The sequence below is a fragment of the Myodes glareolus genome, chromosome 15 (genome assembly GCF_982192425.1).
Source record: "Myodes glareolus chromosome 15, mMyoGla1.1, whole genome shotgun sequence".
In the NCBI taxonomy this organism is placed as follows: domain Eukaryota; kingdom Metazoa; phylum Chordata; class Mammalia; order Rodentia; family Cricetidae; genus Myodes; species Myodes glareolus.
This window is the reverse complement of record NC_142040.1, coordinates 24,161,169-24,181,504: the sequence shown is the minus strand read 5'-3', so window position 1 is coordinate 24,181,504 and position 20,336 is coordinate 24,161,169. Positions and strand designations below refer to the sequence as shown.

Here is a 20,336-nt window from a genome sequence, read left to right as displayed (position 1 = left end):
GTGGGAACTGGGCAGGACAGAAACCCCAACAAGCAGGCCCTCATGTTACAGATCATGATGGGTGATATTTTTGATGTATTCTTGGATTCAGTTTGCAAGTATTTTATTGGGTACTTTTGCATTAATGTTCATGAGGGAAATTGGTCTGCATTTCTCTTTGTTGAAGCTTTGTATGACTATGGGTATCAGCGTGACTGGGGCCTCATAAAATATATTTGGCAATATTCCTTTGGTTCTATTTTGTATAATAATTTGAGGAGTATTAGTATTACCTCTCCTTTGAAAGTCTGGTAGAATTCTGTACTAAAAACCTCTGACCCTGGCCTTTCTTTGGTTGGGAGACTTTTAATGACTGTTTCTGTTTCCTTAGGGATTATAGGTCTATTTAAGTTGTTTATCTAATCATGATTTAACTTTGATAATTGGTATCTATCAAGAAAATTGTCCATTTCTTTTAGATTTTTCCAATTTTATGAAATACAGGTTTTTGAATTACGACCTAATGATTCTTGGATTTTCCTCTGTATCTGTTGCTATATTCCCCTTTTTATTTCTTACTTTGTTAATTAGAATATTGGTTCTGTCTTTTAATTAGTTAAGATAAGGGTGTGTGCATCTTGTTAATAAAGAACCAACTCTAGTTCATTGATTCTTTGTATTATTCACTTTGTTTCTATTTTATTGATTTCAACCTTTAGTTGAATGATTTTTTTGCCACCTAATCTTGGGTGTGTTTGCTTCTTTTTGTTCTAGAGCTTCCTGGTTTGTTCTTAAATTACTAATATGAGATCTCTGCAATCTGTTTCTTCAGGACTGTAGCACGAATAATAAAAACCCAAAGACAGATATTGGGGTTCAAGCTGAAGATCAAGAAAGCAAAACGGCCAAGCCACTAGAGAAGTCTTACCTCTACCAAGGCTGGGCACAGGCAGATTGAGCCCTGAACCTCTGTCTCTTCCTATTTTATAATCCCCATTAGTTCTGGGATTAAATGTGTATGACTCCCTAGTACTGGAATAAAAGGTATGAGCCACCACTACCTGAATCTGTTTCTGCATTGATCTTGTGCAGCCCAGCGTGCTTTTGAACTCAGAGATCCCTCTTATTCTATCTCCCAAATCCTGGGATTAAAAGTGTGTGACACCACTGCCTGACCTCTAGTGGCTTAATTTTACCCTCTGATCTTCACGCAAGCTTTACTTATTAAAACATAAATAAAATATCACTATACAGGACAAATATCCCTTCCCTCCTTCCCGTGTCCCCTTCCCCTTCTCCCTAGTCCTTTATCTCCTTTACCATCATATCCTACCCGATTCTTCTCCTCTTAGAATTATACCTGCAAGGTCATTTGCTGCTGGTTTTCTATCTAAGTCAGAAAGCAGCCACTTTAACTTTTCTTCCCTGCTTAATAAAGGATATCTCACTGCACGATGGTGGCACAAACCTTTAATCCCAGCACTCAGGAGGCAGAGGCAGGTGGATCTCTGTGAGTTCGAGGTCAGCCTGGTCTACAAGAGCTAGTTCCAGGACAGGCCCGAAAACTACAGAAAAACCCTGTCTCAAAAAAAAGAAAAAAAAAACAAATTAAAAAAAGGATATACCTGTAAAAACAGATGTGGGTGTGGTTTGTACCTAATCTGGGGTCAGGAAGGGAGTCCCTGCTGTGCAAAAGTCCCCTTCAGAGAGCCAACCTTAATCTGTGGTGATCTGATAGAATACATAGGGTTATTTTGAATTTCTTGTATCTGTTGAAACTTACTTTGTGACCAGGTATGCAGTCAATTTTGGAGAATGTTCTGTGAGGTTCTGAGAAGAAGGTCTTTTCTTTTGTGTTTGGGTGAAAAGTTCTATAGATATCTATTAGGTCCATGTGGTTCACAACATCTGTTAGCTTCATTATTTCTCTGTTTAGTTTTTTGTCTGGATAACCTATCCACTGGTGAGAGTGGGGAGGTTCGATGTGTAATGCTTTAGTAATGTTTCTTTTACAAATGTGGGTGCCCTTGCACTTGGGGCACAGATGTTGGGAATTGAGATGTCATCTTGGTGGATTTTTCCTTTGATGAAAATGAAATGTCCTTCCCCATCTCTTTTGTTTAAGTCTATTTTGTTAGAGATTAGAATAGCTACACCAGCTTACTTCTTAGGTCCATTTTCTTGGAAAACCTTTTTCCAACACTTTACTCTTAGGTAACGTCTATATTTTGATGTTGAGGTGTGTTTCTCATATACAGCAGAAGGATAAATCCTGCATTGGCATCCACTCTGTTGTTTGTGTCTTTTTACTGCCAAATGAAGTCCACTGATATCGAGAGACATTAATGACCAATGATTGTTAATTTCTGTTATTTTATTATTGTTGTTGTTGATGGTGGTGGTGATAGAGGGTGTGTGTGTGTGTGTGTGTGTGTGTGTGTATTTCTATTTCTTGGGTTTTGCTGTTGTATGATTATTTATTGCCTGTGCTTTTGTGGGTACAGCTAACTACCTTGGGTTGGAGTTTTCCTTCTGGTACCTTCTGTAGAACTGGATTTATAGATAGACATTATTTAAATTTGGCTTTATCATGAAATATTCTCTTTTCTCCAGCAATGGTGATTCAAAGTTTTGCTGGGTATAGTAGTCTGGGCTGGCATACATGGTCTCTTAAGAGTTTGCAAGACAAAAAGAGAGTAATCGGCAAGGGAACAGGCCTGAGCCAGAGACCTCGGTGGGAAAGGGGATATGGACCTCCAAGGGAGCAAGCCTGAGCCAGAGACCTCTATAGGACCAGGAGTGAGTCAAGAACCTCCAAGGGAACAGGTCCAAGCAAGCAAACTCCATGGGAGCAAGCCCAAAAGACCTCCAGGATTACAGAGCTACCCCTGGGAGCACAGAGTAACCTCTGGGAACCATGGCCCTGACGACACCATGAGGAGCAACCATCTGAGCTTTGGATCTACTGGCACCTGGAAGACTGATCACCAGAGACACATCCCTAACAACACCAATCAGAGGAAAAGATGGGTAGACAAGGTGAGAACTCACGCAACACCACAAAGAGCTACACGACATCACCAAAAACAAGTGACTCTATAACAGCAAGACTTGAATACACAAATATAGATAAAGCAGAAGAAAATGACCTAAAAAATAACTTTAGGAGAATGTTTGAGACCCTTAAAGAATAAATGAAGAATTCCCTCAAAGAAGTGGAGGAAAAGACAAACAAAAAATTGGAAGATATCAACAAATCCCTAAAAGAAAACCAAGAAAAAACAATCAAACATATGAAAGAAATGACTCAAGACTTGAAAACCAAAATACAAACAATAAAGAAAACACAAACCAAGGAAATTATGGAAATGAAAAGTATGAGAAAACAATCAGGAACCACAAACGCAAGCATAAACAGGACAATACAAGAGATCAAAAAGACAATCTCGAGTGCTGACGATACAATATAGGAAATAGACCCATCAGTGAAAAAAAACATTAAATCTAACAAAACTTAACACAAAGTATCCAGGAAATACGGACACCATGAAAAGACCAAACTTAATAATATGGATAGAAGAAGAAAAGAAGTCCAACTCAAAAGCACAGAAAATAGATTTAACAAAATCATAGAAGAAAACTTTTCCAACCTAAAGAAAGATATGGATATAAAGATACAAGAAGCTTACAAAACACCAAACAGACTATACCAAAACAAAAAAAGTCCCCTTGCCACATAAAAATCAAAACACTAAATATACAGAATAAAGAAAGAATATTAAGAGCTGCAAAGGAAAAAAGCCAAGTAATATATAAAAGCAGACCTAACAGAATCATACCTGACTTCTCAATGGAAACAATGAAAGCCAGAAGGTCCTGGTCAAGCATTATGCAGACATTAAGTAACCACGGATGCCAGGCCACACTACTATACCCAGCAAAACTTTCAATTACCATAGATGGACAAAAAAAGATATTCCATGACAGAAACAGATTTAACCAATACCTAGCCACAAACCCAGCCCTACACAAAGTACTAGAAGGAAAACTCCAACCCAAGGAAGTTAGTTACATCCACAAAAACACAGACAATTGATGTGGGATTTCCCCCTGTATGGGACCTCCTGAAACTGAGAAGCTTCTATAAAGCAAAGGACACTGTCATTATGACAAAAAGGCATCCTACTGAATGGGGGAAGATCTTCACCAATCCCGCATCAGACAAACGTCTGATCTCCAAAATATATAAAGAACTCAAGAAACTGGACATGAAAATTCTAATTAACCCAATTAAAAAATGGGGTACTGAACTGAAAAGATAATTCTCAGCAGATGAAGTTCAAATGGCCAAAAGACACTTAAGGTCATGTTCAACCTCCTTAGCAATCAGGGAAATGCAAAGCAAAACAACTTTGAGATACCATCTTACACCTGTCAGAATAGCTAAAATCAAAAACACCAATGATAGCCAATGTTGGAGAGGATGAGGAGTAACAGGAACACTCATCCATTGTTGGTGGGAATGCAAACTTGTGCAACCACTTTGGAAATCAGTGTGGTAGTTTCTCAGGAAATTGGGAATCAACCTACCTCAGGACCCAGCAATATCACTCTTGGGAATATACCCAAGAGATGCCCAATCATACTACAAAAGCATTTGTTCAACTATATTCATAGCAGCATTATTTGTAATTGCCAGATTCTGGAAACAACCTAGATTCCCCTCAATGAAAGAATGGATAAAGAAAGTGTGGAATATATACACATTAGAGTACTACTCAGTGGTAAAAAAAATAATGACATTTTGAATTTTGCATGCAAAAAGGATGGAAATAGAAAACACTATCCTGAGTGAGATAATCCAGACCCAAAAAGATGAAGATGATATGTACTCACTCATTAGTGGACTCTAGCCATAAAAAAGGACATTAAGTCTATAGTTCACAAGCCTAGAGAAGCCAAATAACAAGGTGAATCCAAAGAAAAACATATATAGATCCTCTTGGAAATTGGAAGCAAACAAGATTGCTGGACAAAAGTTGGGAGCATGGGGGTGTGGGTAGGGGTGGAGGTGGGGTTGGGTGAAGGGGAGAGGGGGAGAGAGAAGGGTAAGACTGGAGAGAGCTTGGGGGAGTGGGAGGGTGGAGATGGAAGAAGGGAGGATATAGGAGCAGGGAAGAAAATAACTACATTAAGGGAGCCATTTTAGGTTTGGCAAGAGACTTGGCTCTAGAGGGGGATTCCAGGTGTCCACAGGGATGTCCCCAGCTAGGTCCTTGGGCAGCAGAGGACAGGGTGCCTGAACTGGCCTTGCCTCACTATCACACTGATAATTATCTCAAATATCACCATAGACTCTCCGGACGACGGACGGAGACAGAGACAAAATCCCTCATCAGAGCAACGGACTGAGCTCTCAAGGTCCAGTTGAAGAGCAGAAGGAGGGAGAATATGATCCTCAACCACGAGAGGTTGGTCCACCCACTGAGACAGTGTGCCTGTTCTAATGGGAGCTCACCAAATCCAGCTGGACCAGGACTGAATGAGCATGCGATCAAACCAGACTCTCTGAATGTGGCTAAAAATGGGGGTTGACTGAGAAGCCACTGATAAAGGCACTGGGACTTGAATGTAAAGCTTCCTAGGCCTGGATGTAGGGTTTGGGGGCCTTGGACTTCCCACAGGGCAGGCTTCCCTGCCCTCTCTTAAGGAGGGAGGGAGAGGGAGGAGGGTGAGTGGGAGAGCGGGATGGGATTGGGAGGAAAGGAGAAAGTACAAATTTTTGAATGGAAAAATTAAAAAAAAGAGTTATTCAATATGAAGCTAGAGCTAATGAACCAAGTAGTGATTTAATTAATACAGTTTCTGTGTGATTATTTCAGGGTTAAGTGGCTAGAACCAACAAGCGGCCTTCCTACTACAGACAATAGATGATCTCACAGCAGCAAATCCCACAGAAAGGAAAAAACACACATAACAACATTATTATCAACAACAAAAATTAAATAACAGCAACTAGTAATCACTGGTCATTAATATCCCTTAATATAAACGGATTCAACTCAGGTATAAAGACACAGATTGGATAACAGATTGAATATGATAACAGAATCCAACCTTCTGCTGCATACAAGAAACATTCCTCAACCTCAAAGACAGACATTGCCTCAGAGTAAAGGGTTGGGAAAATTTTTTCCAATCAGATGGACTTAAGAAACAAGCTGGTATAGCTATCCTAATATTTAATAAAATAGACTTCAAACTAAAATCAATCAAAAGAGACAAGGAAGGATATTTCATATTAGTTACAGGAAAAATCCATCAAGAGGAAATCTCAATACTGAATATTTATGCTCCAAATACACAGACATTTTCATATGTAGAAGAAACAGTACTAAAGCTTAAATCACACATTAAACCTCACACACTAATAGTAGGAGAATTCCAACACCCCATTCTCACTACTGGACAGATCTGTCAAACAAATATTAACAGAGAAATAAGGGAACTAACAGATGTTATGACTCAAATGGACTTAACAGACACATATGCTGGACCATTATCTGTCTTTATTTGTGCAGGTATACCCATGATGGCCATAACTTCTAATAAATGTGTGATTACAAAATCAGCCTTTTCTGAGTTCAAGGCAATTGCCCATTGAAAACCTGAATAAGTGTCACTGGTGTGGTGTACATACTTTAATTTTAATTTTCCAAATTCTGTAAAGTGGAACACATCCATCTGCCAGAACTCATTCCTTTGAGTGCCCTTTGGAGTATTCCCTGCTGATAATGGTGTTTGACTATAGAAAGAGCAAGTATTACATCTCTTTATAATCTCCTTAGCTTGTTGACATGTAATAGGAAACTCTTTCTTTAAACATTTTCTATTGGTATGATGTTTCTTATGAAATTGTGAGGCCTTCAGCACATTTCCAATCAACAATCAATCAATTTTCTGTGCTAGAGGACCTGGCAGATCAGTATGGGATTGGATGTGTGTTATATATATGGGACAAAATCTATTTCTGATTATATCTTGAACCTGTATGAATAATGAAGTCAATTCTGTATCATCTGGTATAAATTCAGCAGTTTCAATATACAAGACAATTCTTTCTGCATATTACGAATCAGTAACTATATTGAGAGGTTCTTTAAAATCCTTTAGTACCATGAGACTAACATATAATTCTGCCTTTAGGACAGAATAAGGCAGAATTATAAGACCTTTGTTTCACCTTACTTAATTCTTCTGATCTGTCACCTGCCTTTCCTGATTTATTTGCATCTGTATAAAATGTACAGGCTCCAGTTATTTGTGCATCACGTACAATTCAGGGAAGAATTTAAGTAGTTCTCTTTATGAGGTTAATTCTACTACTTTTGGGATAGTTGCTATAAATTTCTCCCCAAAATATTAGCACAAGCTCTTTGCCAAGATTCATTGCCTTCCCTTAATTTTTTAATTTCACCAGTAGTGAAAGAAAATATAAACTCTGCTGGGTCTATACCTGCTAGTTGACAAAGTCTCAATTTTCCTTTTATAATTAATTCAAAGACTTTTTCACATAAGTTTTTAATTTTTTACTTGGTTTATGTGGTAAAATATCCATTCTAAGATAATATCTTCCCTCTGCATTAAAATTCCTATAGGGGAAATTCTGAAAGGCAATATGACTAGAATACAATTAAGATTTTTATTCATTCTATCTACTTGTGTCTCCTGTAATTTTTCTTCAATGACAATCAATTCTTTTTCTGCTTCAGCTGTTAATTCTCTGGGACTATTTAAGTCTTTGTCACCATCTAAGGTTTTGTTTAAATAAACTATTAGGTCAGGTGTTATCCCAACAGCCAGTTGTAGAGTAGAAATATCTCCTAACAATATTTCAAAGTCATTAAGAGATTGCAATTGGTCTCTCCAAATTTGTGCCTTTAGTGTTCTAATTTTTTTTTATTCTTGTCATTCCTAGAGGAATTCCTAGGAATTCCTTGTTTACTGGCCCTTATTAGAAGCCCAATTCTTCCACAATTAAAACATCTGGCATTTTTGGTGTCTCCTCATATCACTGAAAATTGCTTCTCCTACCCAAGATCCATTCATCTTTGGGTGCTGATCTAACCTTTAAAGGATCAAGGATCTTCTTACACTCTAAACTGGCATTTTCAAAAGCCAAGGATTTAATTAGTACACATCTAGCTTTAGGGTCTGTCACTCCAAATTGTATAGCCTAAATTAATCTTTCTAAGAAGTCCATTTTAGGGTTGGCAAGAGACTTGGCTCTGGAGGGAATCCCAGGTGTCCACAGGGATGTTCCCAGCTATGTCCTTGGACAGCAGAGGAGAGGGTGCCTGAATTGTCCTTGCCCCACTATCACACTGATGACTATCTCGAATATCATCATAGAATGTTCGTCCGGCGATGGATGGAGATAGAGACAGAGACCCTCATCAGAGCAACGGACTGAGCTCCCAAGGTCCAGTTGAAGAGCAGAAGGATAGAGACTATGAACAAGGAAGTCAGGACTGCGAGAGGTTGGTCTACCCACTGAGACAGTATGCCTGTTCTAATTGAGTTCACCAAATCTAGATGGACCAGGACTGAATGAGCACGCAATCAAACTGGACTCTCTGAATGTGGCTGAAAATGGGGGCTGACTGAGAAGCCATTGATAAAGGCACTGGGACTTGTTTTTTTACAGCATGTTCTGGCTTTTTGGGACCCTAGTCTATATGGATGCACAGCTCCCTAGGTCTGGATGTAGGAGGGAGGGCCTTGGACTTCCCAAAGGGCAGGATTCCCTGCCCTCTCTCAAGCAGGGTGGGAGAGGGAGAAGGGGATTGGGGGAGCGGGGAGGGGGGTTGGGAGGATGGAAGGAAGTGTAAATAATTGAATGGAAAAATAAAAAATAAAACAATAACAAAAAAAGAAGTCAGTAAAGGGTTTTCTCTGGCCCTGTTTAGCCCTAATATATGACTCAGTCCTCTTTCCTAGTTCTTGAATCCTGTCCCAAGCATTTAAAGCTGCTGTGCTGCATAGGGACAAGGTGTATTTCATTGTAGTGAGCCTGTTCCTGAGGATCAGAGTAATGACCCTTACCAAGCCAATTGTGTGGGGTAACCTTAGTACTTGAAGCCCACGTTTTCACCATTTCCCTGACAAATGGTGAATGTAGCCCATAAGAAACTATTGCTTGCTTTATTTCTTTTAAATCACTCGTATGCATTGGTTCCCATGCATATTCTTTGACTACCTTAGGGTACTTTGTGCCAGATGGCTTTTCTGAGGAAATTACCAGATATGCAGTTGAAACTTTAAGTCATCCTGGGATCTGGTACATACCGATGAGGCTAAATCCTGTTCTTGTACCTTCTGTCCCTGCTCATCAATTTCAACAAATTCCTGAATCTTTTCAATTCTTTTCACTACTGCCTTTTGTAAAGTCTGAATCTCCTGTCCGGTGTTCTGTTCTAAGGAATGAAACTTGTCCATTTAAGATAATGTCTCATCCTTGGACATATCATAACTTTTCAACAGATTTTGATAGTTAGATTCAACAGCATAAATTCTTTCAGATAATTTTGTCAAATTGATGCTATTCCTCTCTGTAGTATTGAACCATTTTTAAATAAGATAATATTGAAAGCAAAGCTAATTCCTGCACAAGTTTGCATTCCCACCAACAATGGATGAGTGTTCCCCTCACTCCATATCCTCTCCAACATAGGCTATCATTGGTGTTTTTAAGTTTAGCTATTCTGACAGGTATAAGATGGTATCTCAAAGTTGTTTTGATTTGCATTTCCCTGATCGCTAAGGAGGTTGAGCATGACCTTAAGTGCCTTTTGGCCATTCGAAGTTCATCTGTTGTGAATTCTCTGTTCAGTTCAGTACCCCATTTTTTAACTGGGTTAATTAGAGTTTTAGTATCTAGCTTCATGAGTTCGTTGTATATTTTGGAGATCAGACCTTTGTCTGTTGAGGGGTTGGTGAAGATCTTCTCCCAGTTAGAAGGTAGTCTTTTTGTCTTACTGACAGTGTCCTTTGCTTTACAGAAGCTTCTCAGTTTCAGGAGGTCCCATTTATTCATTGATTCTCTTATTGTCTGTGCTACTGGGGTTCTACTAAGGAAGTGGTCTCCTGTGCCTACATCTTGTAGACTACTTTCCACTTTCTCTTCTATCTGGTTCAAAGTGGTCAGATTAATGTTGAGGTCTTTAATCCATTTGGACTTGAGTTTTGTGCATGGTGATAGATATGGATCTACTTTCATTCTTCTACAGGTTGACATCCAGTTATGCCAGCACCATTTGTTAAAGATGCTTTCCTTCTTCCATTGTATACCTTTAGCTCCCTTGTCAAAAATCAGGTGTTCATAGGTTTGTGGGTTAATATCCGGGTCTTCTATTCGATTCCATAGGTCGACTTCTCTGTTGTTATGCCAATACCAAGCTGTTTTCAATACTGTCGCTCTGTAATAGAGTTTGAAGTCAGGGATGGTAATGCCTCCAGAAGTTCCTTTATTGTATAAGATTGTTTTGGCTATCCTGGGTTTTTTGTTTTGCCATATAAACTTGTGCAGCCCCTGTGGAAATCAGTGTGGCGGTTTCTCAGGAAACTGGGAGTCAACCTCCCTCAGGACCCAGCAATTCCACTCTTGGGAATATACCCAAGAGATGCCCTATCATACTACAAAAGCATTTGTTCAACTATGTTCATAGCAGCACTATTTGTAATAGCCAGAACATGGAAACAACCTAGGTACCCCTCAATAGAAGAATGGTTAAAGAAGGTGTGGAACATATACACATTAGAGTTTTACTCAGCAGTAAAAAACAATGACATCTTGAATTTTGCATGCAAATGGATGGAAATAGAAAACACTTTACTGAGTGAGGCAACCTAGACCCAAAAAGAGGAATATGAACCTTCAACTGGCGATGGATGGAGATAGAGACAGAGACACATATTGGAACACTGGACTTAACTCCCTAGATCCAAATGAGAAGCAGAAGGAGGGAAAACGTGAGCAAGTTGGCAAGACCAGAGGGAACCTTCATCCGACAATGGATGGCGATACAGACGGAGACCCACATTGGAGCACCAGACTGAGCCCCTCAAGGTCCAAATGAGGAGCAGAAGGAGGGTGAACATGAAAAAGGAAATCAGGACCACGAGGGGTACGTTCACCCACTGATACACGGGCACTGATCGAATGAGAGCTCACCAAGGCCAGCTGGACTGGGACTGAACGAGCATGTGATCAAACCGGATTCTCTGAATGTGGCTGACATGGGGGCTGACTGAGAAGCCATTGACAATGGCACTGGGTCTTGTTTCGTCTGCATGTACTGGCTGTTTGGGATCCTAGTCTGTTTGGATGTTCACCTTCCTAGGCCTGGAGGGAGGGGGGAGGAACTTGAACTTCCCACAGGGCAGAAAACCCTGACTGCTCTTTGAACTGGAGAGGGAGGAGGAGAGGGAGTGGGAGGAATGGGAGGGTATGGGGTGGAGGGGAGGAAGTAGAAATTTTTATAAACAAACAAATAAAAAAAAGCTAATTCCTAGAATCAAATAAAGGGAAGGAAAATAGCATAAGTCTTGCACAATACCTTCTATAGTAAAAGCAAATTATTGAACTCCTGGATGCTATCAGTCATTTTTTGTAGTTTTTCAGGTCTTACCTGTCATAAAGGAACTACAATGAATTGGAGTAGGTGCAATAATCGTTATTGGCCAGCAGGTGTCACAGTTTCAGCCATGTTGCTGAGAGACACTAGCAGCAGCGAATAATACATGTTGCTTACTTAGGTATTGAAATATATGCTTTGTCTAACTAATTAAGAGCAGTTATTAAGCTAATCAAATGGTTCTGAGAGTTGGGACCTGGGGGGGGGGGGTGGAGAAAACACCAAGTTTTTCATCAGTATGAGTTGCGAACTGTGTACACTGCGGGGACCACAGGCAGCAGTGTGTGGGCTGGTGTGTAACACACAGAGAGGCAGTGTGTGGGGTGCGAGCTAGGGAACGCTAAGTAGTAGCCTGCTGCATCTGAGGGCCAACTAGAGCAGTGGGCTGGAGTCAGTGCCCAATGTGCCATGCAACTGGTAGACCAATCCCAAAAGGTGTGGACTGGTCCCCACGTTCAGGCACCAGATGACTAGATGATGGCAGAAGTTACAAAATAATCCCACACTAGTTCAGAATTATGTATAATAAAGGGTTATTTACTTAGGGGAGACTCATAGATCACTGTCCTAGACCACAGTCCTCTGCACAAATGGGGAACAGGAACAGAGTCTAGCAGCAGGAAGTGAGAGCAGGAAGCAAGAGAGCAAGTGCAGACTTTATAGCTGCATTCATAGTATAAGAGACTATGCTCAAGTGGGCTGGTATCTTAAAGGCTATTGGCTGAAGGAGCAGAAGCAGCTCCCACGGCAGTTGTCTATAAGGTTGTTTTCTTATGCCTCGGCTGCACTGGACTATTCAGGTCTTGCTGTATTAGGAAAGCTGAGCTCTGGTGGTTGTTGATTGTAGTCTTACACTGGTGTTTAGGCATCCAGGTTTAGGATGGTTATAGGTCTAGGTGCTGATTTCTGAACGGTCTTTGTTGGATAGGTAATTTGTTCCTTGGTTTCTCTTTTCTCTCTGGTCTTTGTGGCCTGGATTTCTGGTGGCTTGTATGACCTCTGAACCAATAGGGAGTCTCTGTACAAGTTAGAGGCTGGCCTTCTAGCAGCTATCTTGGCCTTTGGTGCATCAGAGGGTCTTTGATCTTCTGACTAGTGTGACCTGTACCTGTTCTTCTGACTGATGTTACCTACACCTGAGCAGCAGATGTCTTCCTGAGTTGGGGGCAAGGCCTGCTCTTCTGATTGGTTCAGACCTGCTATCTTAATCAAGCAATGTCCATAAAACTCTACCATCACACTGATATAAATGTCATCTACACCAAATTCTAGGGCCACTGGAGGGCCGATTAGTGAAAATGGAAGAGGGATGTACAAAAGAATGTCTGTTGTCTCAAAAGCAGCCACACTGGGAGGTCTATTCCCAGAATAGATGTCTCCCCAATCTCCCTCCCCCTTCCTTTCCTACCTATATTCCTTAAACACATTCTTCAGTAAAATTAACATCATTTCCTTTTTACAATTAGCATACAGCAGTAAAAAACACGATGATTACAAGTACCGTTTGGCACAGCTGCCTTGGTTCCTGCTAAGACCGTTAAGCATTTACTTATTATTGCTGAGCACTGTTGGTACAAATGTAAACCCCGTGAGAAAAGTCAAATAATATGTTAGTATTATTAATAAAATAGCTCTCCCAGGCTACTTAAGAGAATCTCAGGAACTACCAGGGAGTTCGCAAACTGTATTTTGAGAACCGTAGGAATATCAAGTTTTGTTACACCAAAGACTCTACAAGCTATGCTATAAATAAATAGAAATAATAAATAAATAAATTCACTTTTTAAATACAATTAGTAGACAGAAAAAATTTATTTCAATATGTTTTTATATGAAATTAAATTTATCTTGAATGCTTATAAAACAATCTATATTTACCTCACTAACATTCCAGAATATATAATTTTCAGTCTTATAAAAACAGATTCAGCTCTGCAAACAGTAGCAAAATAAATACCCTATAAAGAAGCCATAAGTCATTGTACTTAACTGTAACAGAACTTGATTTTGTGTTGCTTCATTTTGAAGATCCTAAGGGGAAAAAGAGTATGTTTTATCTTCCAAACTAAGGAATAATATAATGAAACAAGCCAAAAGCAAAGCACTCCAGAGAATTCTTAATTAAGTGTTTCTTAGCTCTTCATTTTTTTCTTTTTGAGATCTTAATATAGTTATATCATTCCTCCTTATATTTTCTTTCTTCAGACTCTCCCTTATATGCCTCCTTCTGTACATTAAATGATCAGCAGATTCTTTTAAATTCTCATATCAGAACAGAAAAAAACGAAGCTACTGCATCCTGTTCAAAATAAGATAAAATTCACTGATATAATTTTTCAGTTTAAGATTTCACAGTATATTTGCCTTGCTCACTTTAAAAAGAACCTTGCCTTAAATATGGTATCATCATCAAAAAATATTTTTTAAAAAATTGCTCTGGGAGTCTCTTACCTATTTCTATGATCTATAGATACAGCTTTCTGAGCACAATACAAATTTATTCTTTTTTTTAAAAAAAGCACACAAACATACACAAATCATGATATATGAGAGTCTCCAATTAATGTTTAGTGTATGTGTATACAGGCATATCTAGTTTAAATTAAGCTCTGCTACTTGGGCTGATAATACTCTGCCAAAACTCCACAAACTAACAAAAACTCCAATACCAGGCACAGGAAATCTTCTTTGGAGTTGTTGGTCAAGGGAGTTCAAGAGACTTTCAAAACTATAAAGGCTATTACTGATGCCCTTGGTTGCTCTGAGGGGCTGGCGGTAAAGTTCCTATTGCTGAAGACACCATGCACTTCAGACATAAGACCTGGAGGATCTAAACTGGATCTGACCTAAAAGCCTCTTCCCTAAGGACAATTTTGCACAGTATCAGGAGGGGCAATGGAAGGTTCCAAGGGAGGGAAGCAACCAACAGTCTTACCTAGTGCAATGCTTATGAACTACAATGACAACCAGCATGGCAGATAAGGCCTAGCAGTGCAAGAGTGGTTAACCAACAGCTCTCTAACAGAACTTAAGGCCCCTTAACAGGAAAGAAACTACGCCTGACAGTGAAAACCTAGTCAACCACCTAGGGCTAGTGAGGTCATAGATCTTAGAAGAGAACCTAGTACTGCCATTTTACAAAACCAGCCTAATTCCTAACTGCATTCTAAATATCTATCCTTATAATCATAAAAAGTGTAACTTGCAACCCTCTTCAAAGAAACTTCTCTTTGCAACCGAAGAACACCAACACAGAAAAGCACAATTGATTAAAATATAGAGAAAAAATGGCAGTGGGGTACTCAGTCACAATCGACACACCTACAACACAGCTCTTGCACCTATGGCTTGGGGAACATCACAGAAGAGATAGAAAGATTGTAAGAGCCAGAGGACCAGGAAAGCTGCTGTGAGAGTATATCTCCTAGAAATGGTAGGACTGCTTCACTTACAACACCTCAACAATATTGGTGTCTAAAGAAGACCCAAGGAAATACACCAATAGATGCATAGCATGGAAAGGAGGATCTCATGGTGCCCCACCCATTGACAAAGGCAACTGAGGAATGCTGAAAGTAGGATAAATAGTCCTCCTCAGTGAAGGGAGGAAATTATGTAGTATTGTAATTTAAAAATAAAGTAAAATAAGCCAGGCGGTGGTGGCACATGTCTTTAATCCCAGCACTCGGGAGGCAGAGATCAGAGGATCTCTGTGAGTTTAAGGTCAGCCTGATCTACAGAGTGAGTTCCAGGACAGGCTCCAATGCTACAGAGAAACCATGTCTTGAAAAACAAAACAACAACAAAAAAATACCTTAAAAAAATTTGAGATAACAAATGCAATTATAAACATACTATAGCTAGCCAAAAGGGATCAAAATAAATTTTTCCCCTTGTTCTATGACCTTCTATTACTTCAAATAAAATAAATGTTTCAAAATTTGAAAATAAATCACCCCATCTTCTCTAATTAATGGTCATGCTATTCACTGATTATGGAGTCTACAGACATCAAAGTTACCCACCCATGTCCCATGTACATGTATATCCTTCTACACAGGCTTTATAAAACTCAGAGACTCAAAGGTTAGAAGTCAAAACTAGCCTCACCCCAGAATCCGTTTACTAAGAATGGACCTACATACTTCTAGGCACTGCTACTGAGGAAATTAGAGTCTCTTCTTGTAGTTCTTAGTCTCATTAATAAAATAATTTAAGAATGACTCAAATGGAAACTCAAAAAAATTATTAGCATTTAAAAGAAAAACCCTAGGGCAGACAAGCTGTAAATCTCAGCAGCTGACCAGAGCATGGAGAAGGGGGGTAGAGTCATGTTTTAAGTAAATTGGCATAGAGGTCACCCACACAGCATCAGAGGGACTTTTAGAGGAGCAAGAAAGCTTAAAGCACAAAAACAAACAAACAACTGTCTGGGTGAAGGCTTCACCCTAGCCCCTGGCATCCATATATCCAAAGAGTCCGGAATGTTCAGGTGGGAGCTCCATCCTCAGGGGGAATTACTCCACACCCTTCCCCCACCCCCTCAGCCCCCTGCCAGAAGACCCGCCATTGGTGGCTCCACCCCCAGAGGGCATAAAAAGCCCCCACCTCATGGTCTCCCCTGGTGGTCTCCTCAACTTTTCCTAGGGTCACCTAGGAATGCTATGCACAGAATAAAGCTGGATTTATTAATTCAGCTTGATTGCTTATTACATCAGCGGTGGCAGATTCCCATTAACCGGAATTTAAACTTAACACAAACAAATAAATAAAGCATACTTAGGGGCTGAAAGAAAAAGAAGTAAGTTACACCTTTCTGAGTCAGACAGACTCAGACAAACTACATGGAAGCTCATAGGAGCTGTACCAGGAAGTGTGAATTCTGGGAAGAAAAAGTATAGTATTTCATTAAAATAATAATTTATTATCCTGCTTATCTCTTCAGCATGGGTTAAGGTGAGCCCAGCTTCCTAGCACTGGTTGTACACCAGATGCCAGCCCAATTTGGATTAGCATTTAGGTTTTGAGTAGTTTAGAATGCTGGGCCTCCACACAGGCCAGAGAAATTGCATCCCTGATGGGCCTGCAGAGACTAGGTTAAGGTTTCTGTAACAATATTTCTGCATCTCCACAAAACAATTCAATCAAATGACTATCTTGCCCATTTCACTTTTCTTCATAAAAGGCCAGTGCACTTTCCTGTGGAGGGCAACGACTCATGATCATTTCCACATGAAGTAATTACAAAGACAGCCAGCTGTTTTCTTCATTTCTTCCTCCACAAAAAACAACTCCACTCAAGAGCTAAGACACTAAATACAATGGTGGCTGGTATTACTCATTAATCAGTTAAGAAACTGAAGAACACATTTCCATTGTCTTTTTTCACGAGACCTAAATTGCTATCTATCTCCTTAATACACATGACTACATTTTTTTTCTAGCTCCTACATCTTCATATTTTGACCAGACATTAAAGTATATGGGTGTCTTACTGTTTTATTTTTTGAAAGTAAGATGTGAGAGAATAGGCTAACTGAATCAATTTGGAGGATCTAAAGAGAACCAAATCTGTTTATGTCTTTAAAGAAATTACCCTTTACTGTGTTATCACTCTCTTCAGCTCTTCAGATGGATTACTGAGACTGGCAAAGAAGCCAGGATAAACAAACAAACAAAAAAATCAGAATAAACACCTTGGTTCTCCGTGAAAACTTAGTATCTCACATAAACTACTTTCACATGCACTAAAGCAGATTACTCGTAACAAATATCCAGAGTTTTACTTATTAAATTATTGATAACATTTCCTTAACATATCTTTCTCTTGGACTAAGGAGCCTAGAGTTTTTTCATACGATTTAAACATATTAAATTATTCTACATATACACATGACTGCTCATTAGGGGCTGTCAGATAGATAGTACATAAATTACCATCTATACATTGTTTCAGTATTAGTAAATGCTGAAATAGTTGCTTGACATTTCACTTAGTGTTTAAGGGTAACTTAAACACAAAGTGTTTAAGCCAAGTCCTCAAGCCCTTCTTCCCACACTACTTCCCAGAAATATTTCTAACTCACCAAAAGTTCTTGGCAGCAAGGGCAACTCCAGAACTGTAAGAATTAAATCAGAATGAGCTCCTAGTCAGAAAAGGGACACCAATAGTAGTAGTGATCATCCCAGTAGAATCAAAGTGTTCCCTAGCCCTGAGCTTTGAAAACTCACCCCGTACTTGGCATCTCAGCATTTTTACCTCAAAGTGGCAGATGGTAGGAAAGGTTGCTTGCTACCTGCTCACTGGAACTTAAAAAGACAAAAGAAAGAAAGAGAAGGGGAAAAAGCGACAAAAGAAGGGAGGAGGGAAAAGAGAAGAAGAAGGAGGAGAAAAGGAAAGGAAAAAATTCCTCTTCTTGGCCACTGGCCTTGCCAATTCCGAACTTCTATTAAATGTCTATCAAGCAAGTGTTGATGTACTCAGGGCCCCTTCTACATTCCTTTTGGCATTCAGGTTAACCAGTTCCAACTCCATGCATGCATAAACGAGGAAGGAGGATGGGTCAGAAGAAAAGAGCACTTGCTGCTCCTGCAGAGGACCAGTTCCATTCCCATCACCCACATTATGGCGCACAGCCTCCTTCAACTCCAGTTCTGGCCTCTATATACATATATACGCATAAACTAAAGAAACAGTTTATTAAAGCGGAAGGAGGAAGCCTTCAATTTGGATTCACACTGCTTGAATGCTGAGCTGTATTTCAAAGAGGAGACGTGGAGAACTGCCCTGCTGGTAATAACTGCAGGACTGAATAATCATTTCTTATTAAGCAAACATCTTTTACAAATGACCAAGAAAAGGATTATGAGATTAATGCTACCCACTGCAATTAGTTAGGGTCACTCAGAAAACAGACCCAAAAGGATAAATGAATAGATAAATAGTTTATTATAAAGAGTTTAAACCCATGATTATAGAAATTATGTCCAAATCTGCAGTGTAAATTATTGAGCTTGAGACCTAAAGAACTGACATAGTTATTACCTGAAGCTCAGCAGAGAAACTAAGAGAGCTGACAATACAGATGATGTGTTAGGACCAACAAACAAAAACAAATTTGCATGTGCCCACAAATACACATATTACATAATCAATCAATTAATTAAAATAAAGGAACTAATAGTGTGGTGTGGTTGATAAAGTCCAAAGACAGTCAACTGGACCATTCTCTCTTTCTGGGAAAGGCAGACATCTTTCTTCAAACCAGGTTTTCAACTGATTAGATAAAGCCCATAGATAATATGGAGAACACAAACACCTTTACCCTAGTGCACGCACTTAAATATTGAGGATGTGGATACAGCTCAGTTACTCAGCATGCACAAGTAAAGATTAAAATCCTACCCCCACTAAGTAGATAGATAGATAGATAGATAAACAGACAGACAGACAGATAGATGAGAGATAGATGCTGGTCTCATCCAAACCACCCTCATTTACACAACTACCCGGATACCTATTGGCCTAGGAAACCTAGATACCTAGTAGTTGACTATCATGCCAACTACTCCGATAGATACCTATGTTCCCAATTTTCTCTCTAGACATATCACTAAATTCTTCAAACAATAAGAAATTAGGCATATAAGAATGTAAAACTGTCATGATTTGAACCTGGGATGCTCCTCCCCTCCTCACAGGTTGAAGGTTTGGTACCAGCTGGGAGCCCTACTGGGAAGTAGTGGAAACTTAGGAGGTAGGCCTATTGTAGGGAATCAGTCCATCCCTTTGAGTAGAGAATTTGGCTCTTCCTGTGTTGTCAGTTTGTCCTTGCCCCCCTTCTCCTCTCACTCTTTCTCAGCTGTCTTGAGTAAGAGTAGCTCCCCTGCGCCTATGCTCCCTGTCATGATGTCCTGCTTCACCACAAGTCTACAGGAATGGAGCCAGAATTCTGGACAGAATTCTCTGAAACTGTTAACCAAAGTAAATATTTCGCTTTCATTTTCTCAGGCATTTTTTCATAATGATAAAAAGTGAACATAAACTGCTTGTCATATAGCGATATCAAGATTAGACAGGATTATTACAATGTCCCGCAAAAAGTAATGAGAAAGAGCTACTGAAGAGCATGGTATGAACCCCAGCACAGATCTTCCTTCCTGGTCTTCCATCTGTAACACTGGATGACAGCCACTGTCTTCTGTGAAACTGCCACCTGACACTTGATTTCATACGTAGAAATTATTTAGAAGTCTGATTCAATTTATTAAAATAGTATGTTTTCTTTTAAATAACTCTGGGAAAGCATCTTTTCAAGTCCCTCCATATTTTTATTTCTGACACACTAAATTCCTCTCAGACAGTCAAATTTTAAAGAATTCTTTTGATAGGACAAAAACAAAGCTGGATGAAAGTAGCAACATATGTCAGTCTAGAAAATGATTTACCAAAATTTGCTACAGATATTCAAATAAGTCCATTACACTGTCTACCTTTTACTGAAGTCCAAAACAAATGGAGGTATAAGGAAAAGTTAAAAGAGGTTTCTAGTTTTCCAATGAATTTTTGAGAATTTTAAAAAAGAGGGACAAATATTAATTATTCACTTATCTTTCACATCCTAATTTTAAAATGAACATATGGCTAATTTAGTATCTAAT

The 20,336-nt window shown here is 39.4% G+C and overlaps 1 protein-coding gene across 2 annotated transcripts in view; it reads right to left on the bottom strand.

The window, feature by feature from the left end:
• The window catches only part of Ankrd31 (ankyrin repeat domain 31), a 149,671-nt gene that overhangs the window by 112,571 nt on the left and 16,764 nt on the right, over nt 1-20,336 (bottom strand). For both annotated transcript variants that reach the window (XM_087896805.1, XM_087896806.1), the window contains exon 4: nt 13,666-13,706. In XM_087896805.1, coding sequence (XP_087752931.1) covers nt 13,666-13,706 — 41 coding nt within the window. The remainder of the gene's footprint in view (nt 1-13,665; nt 13,707-20,336) is intronic.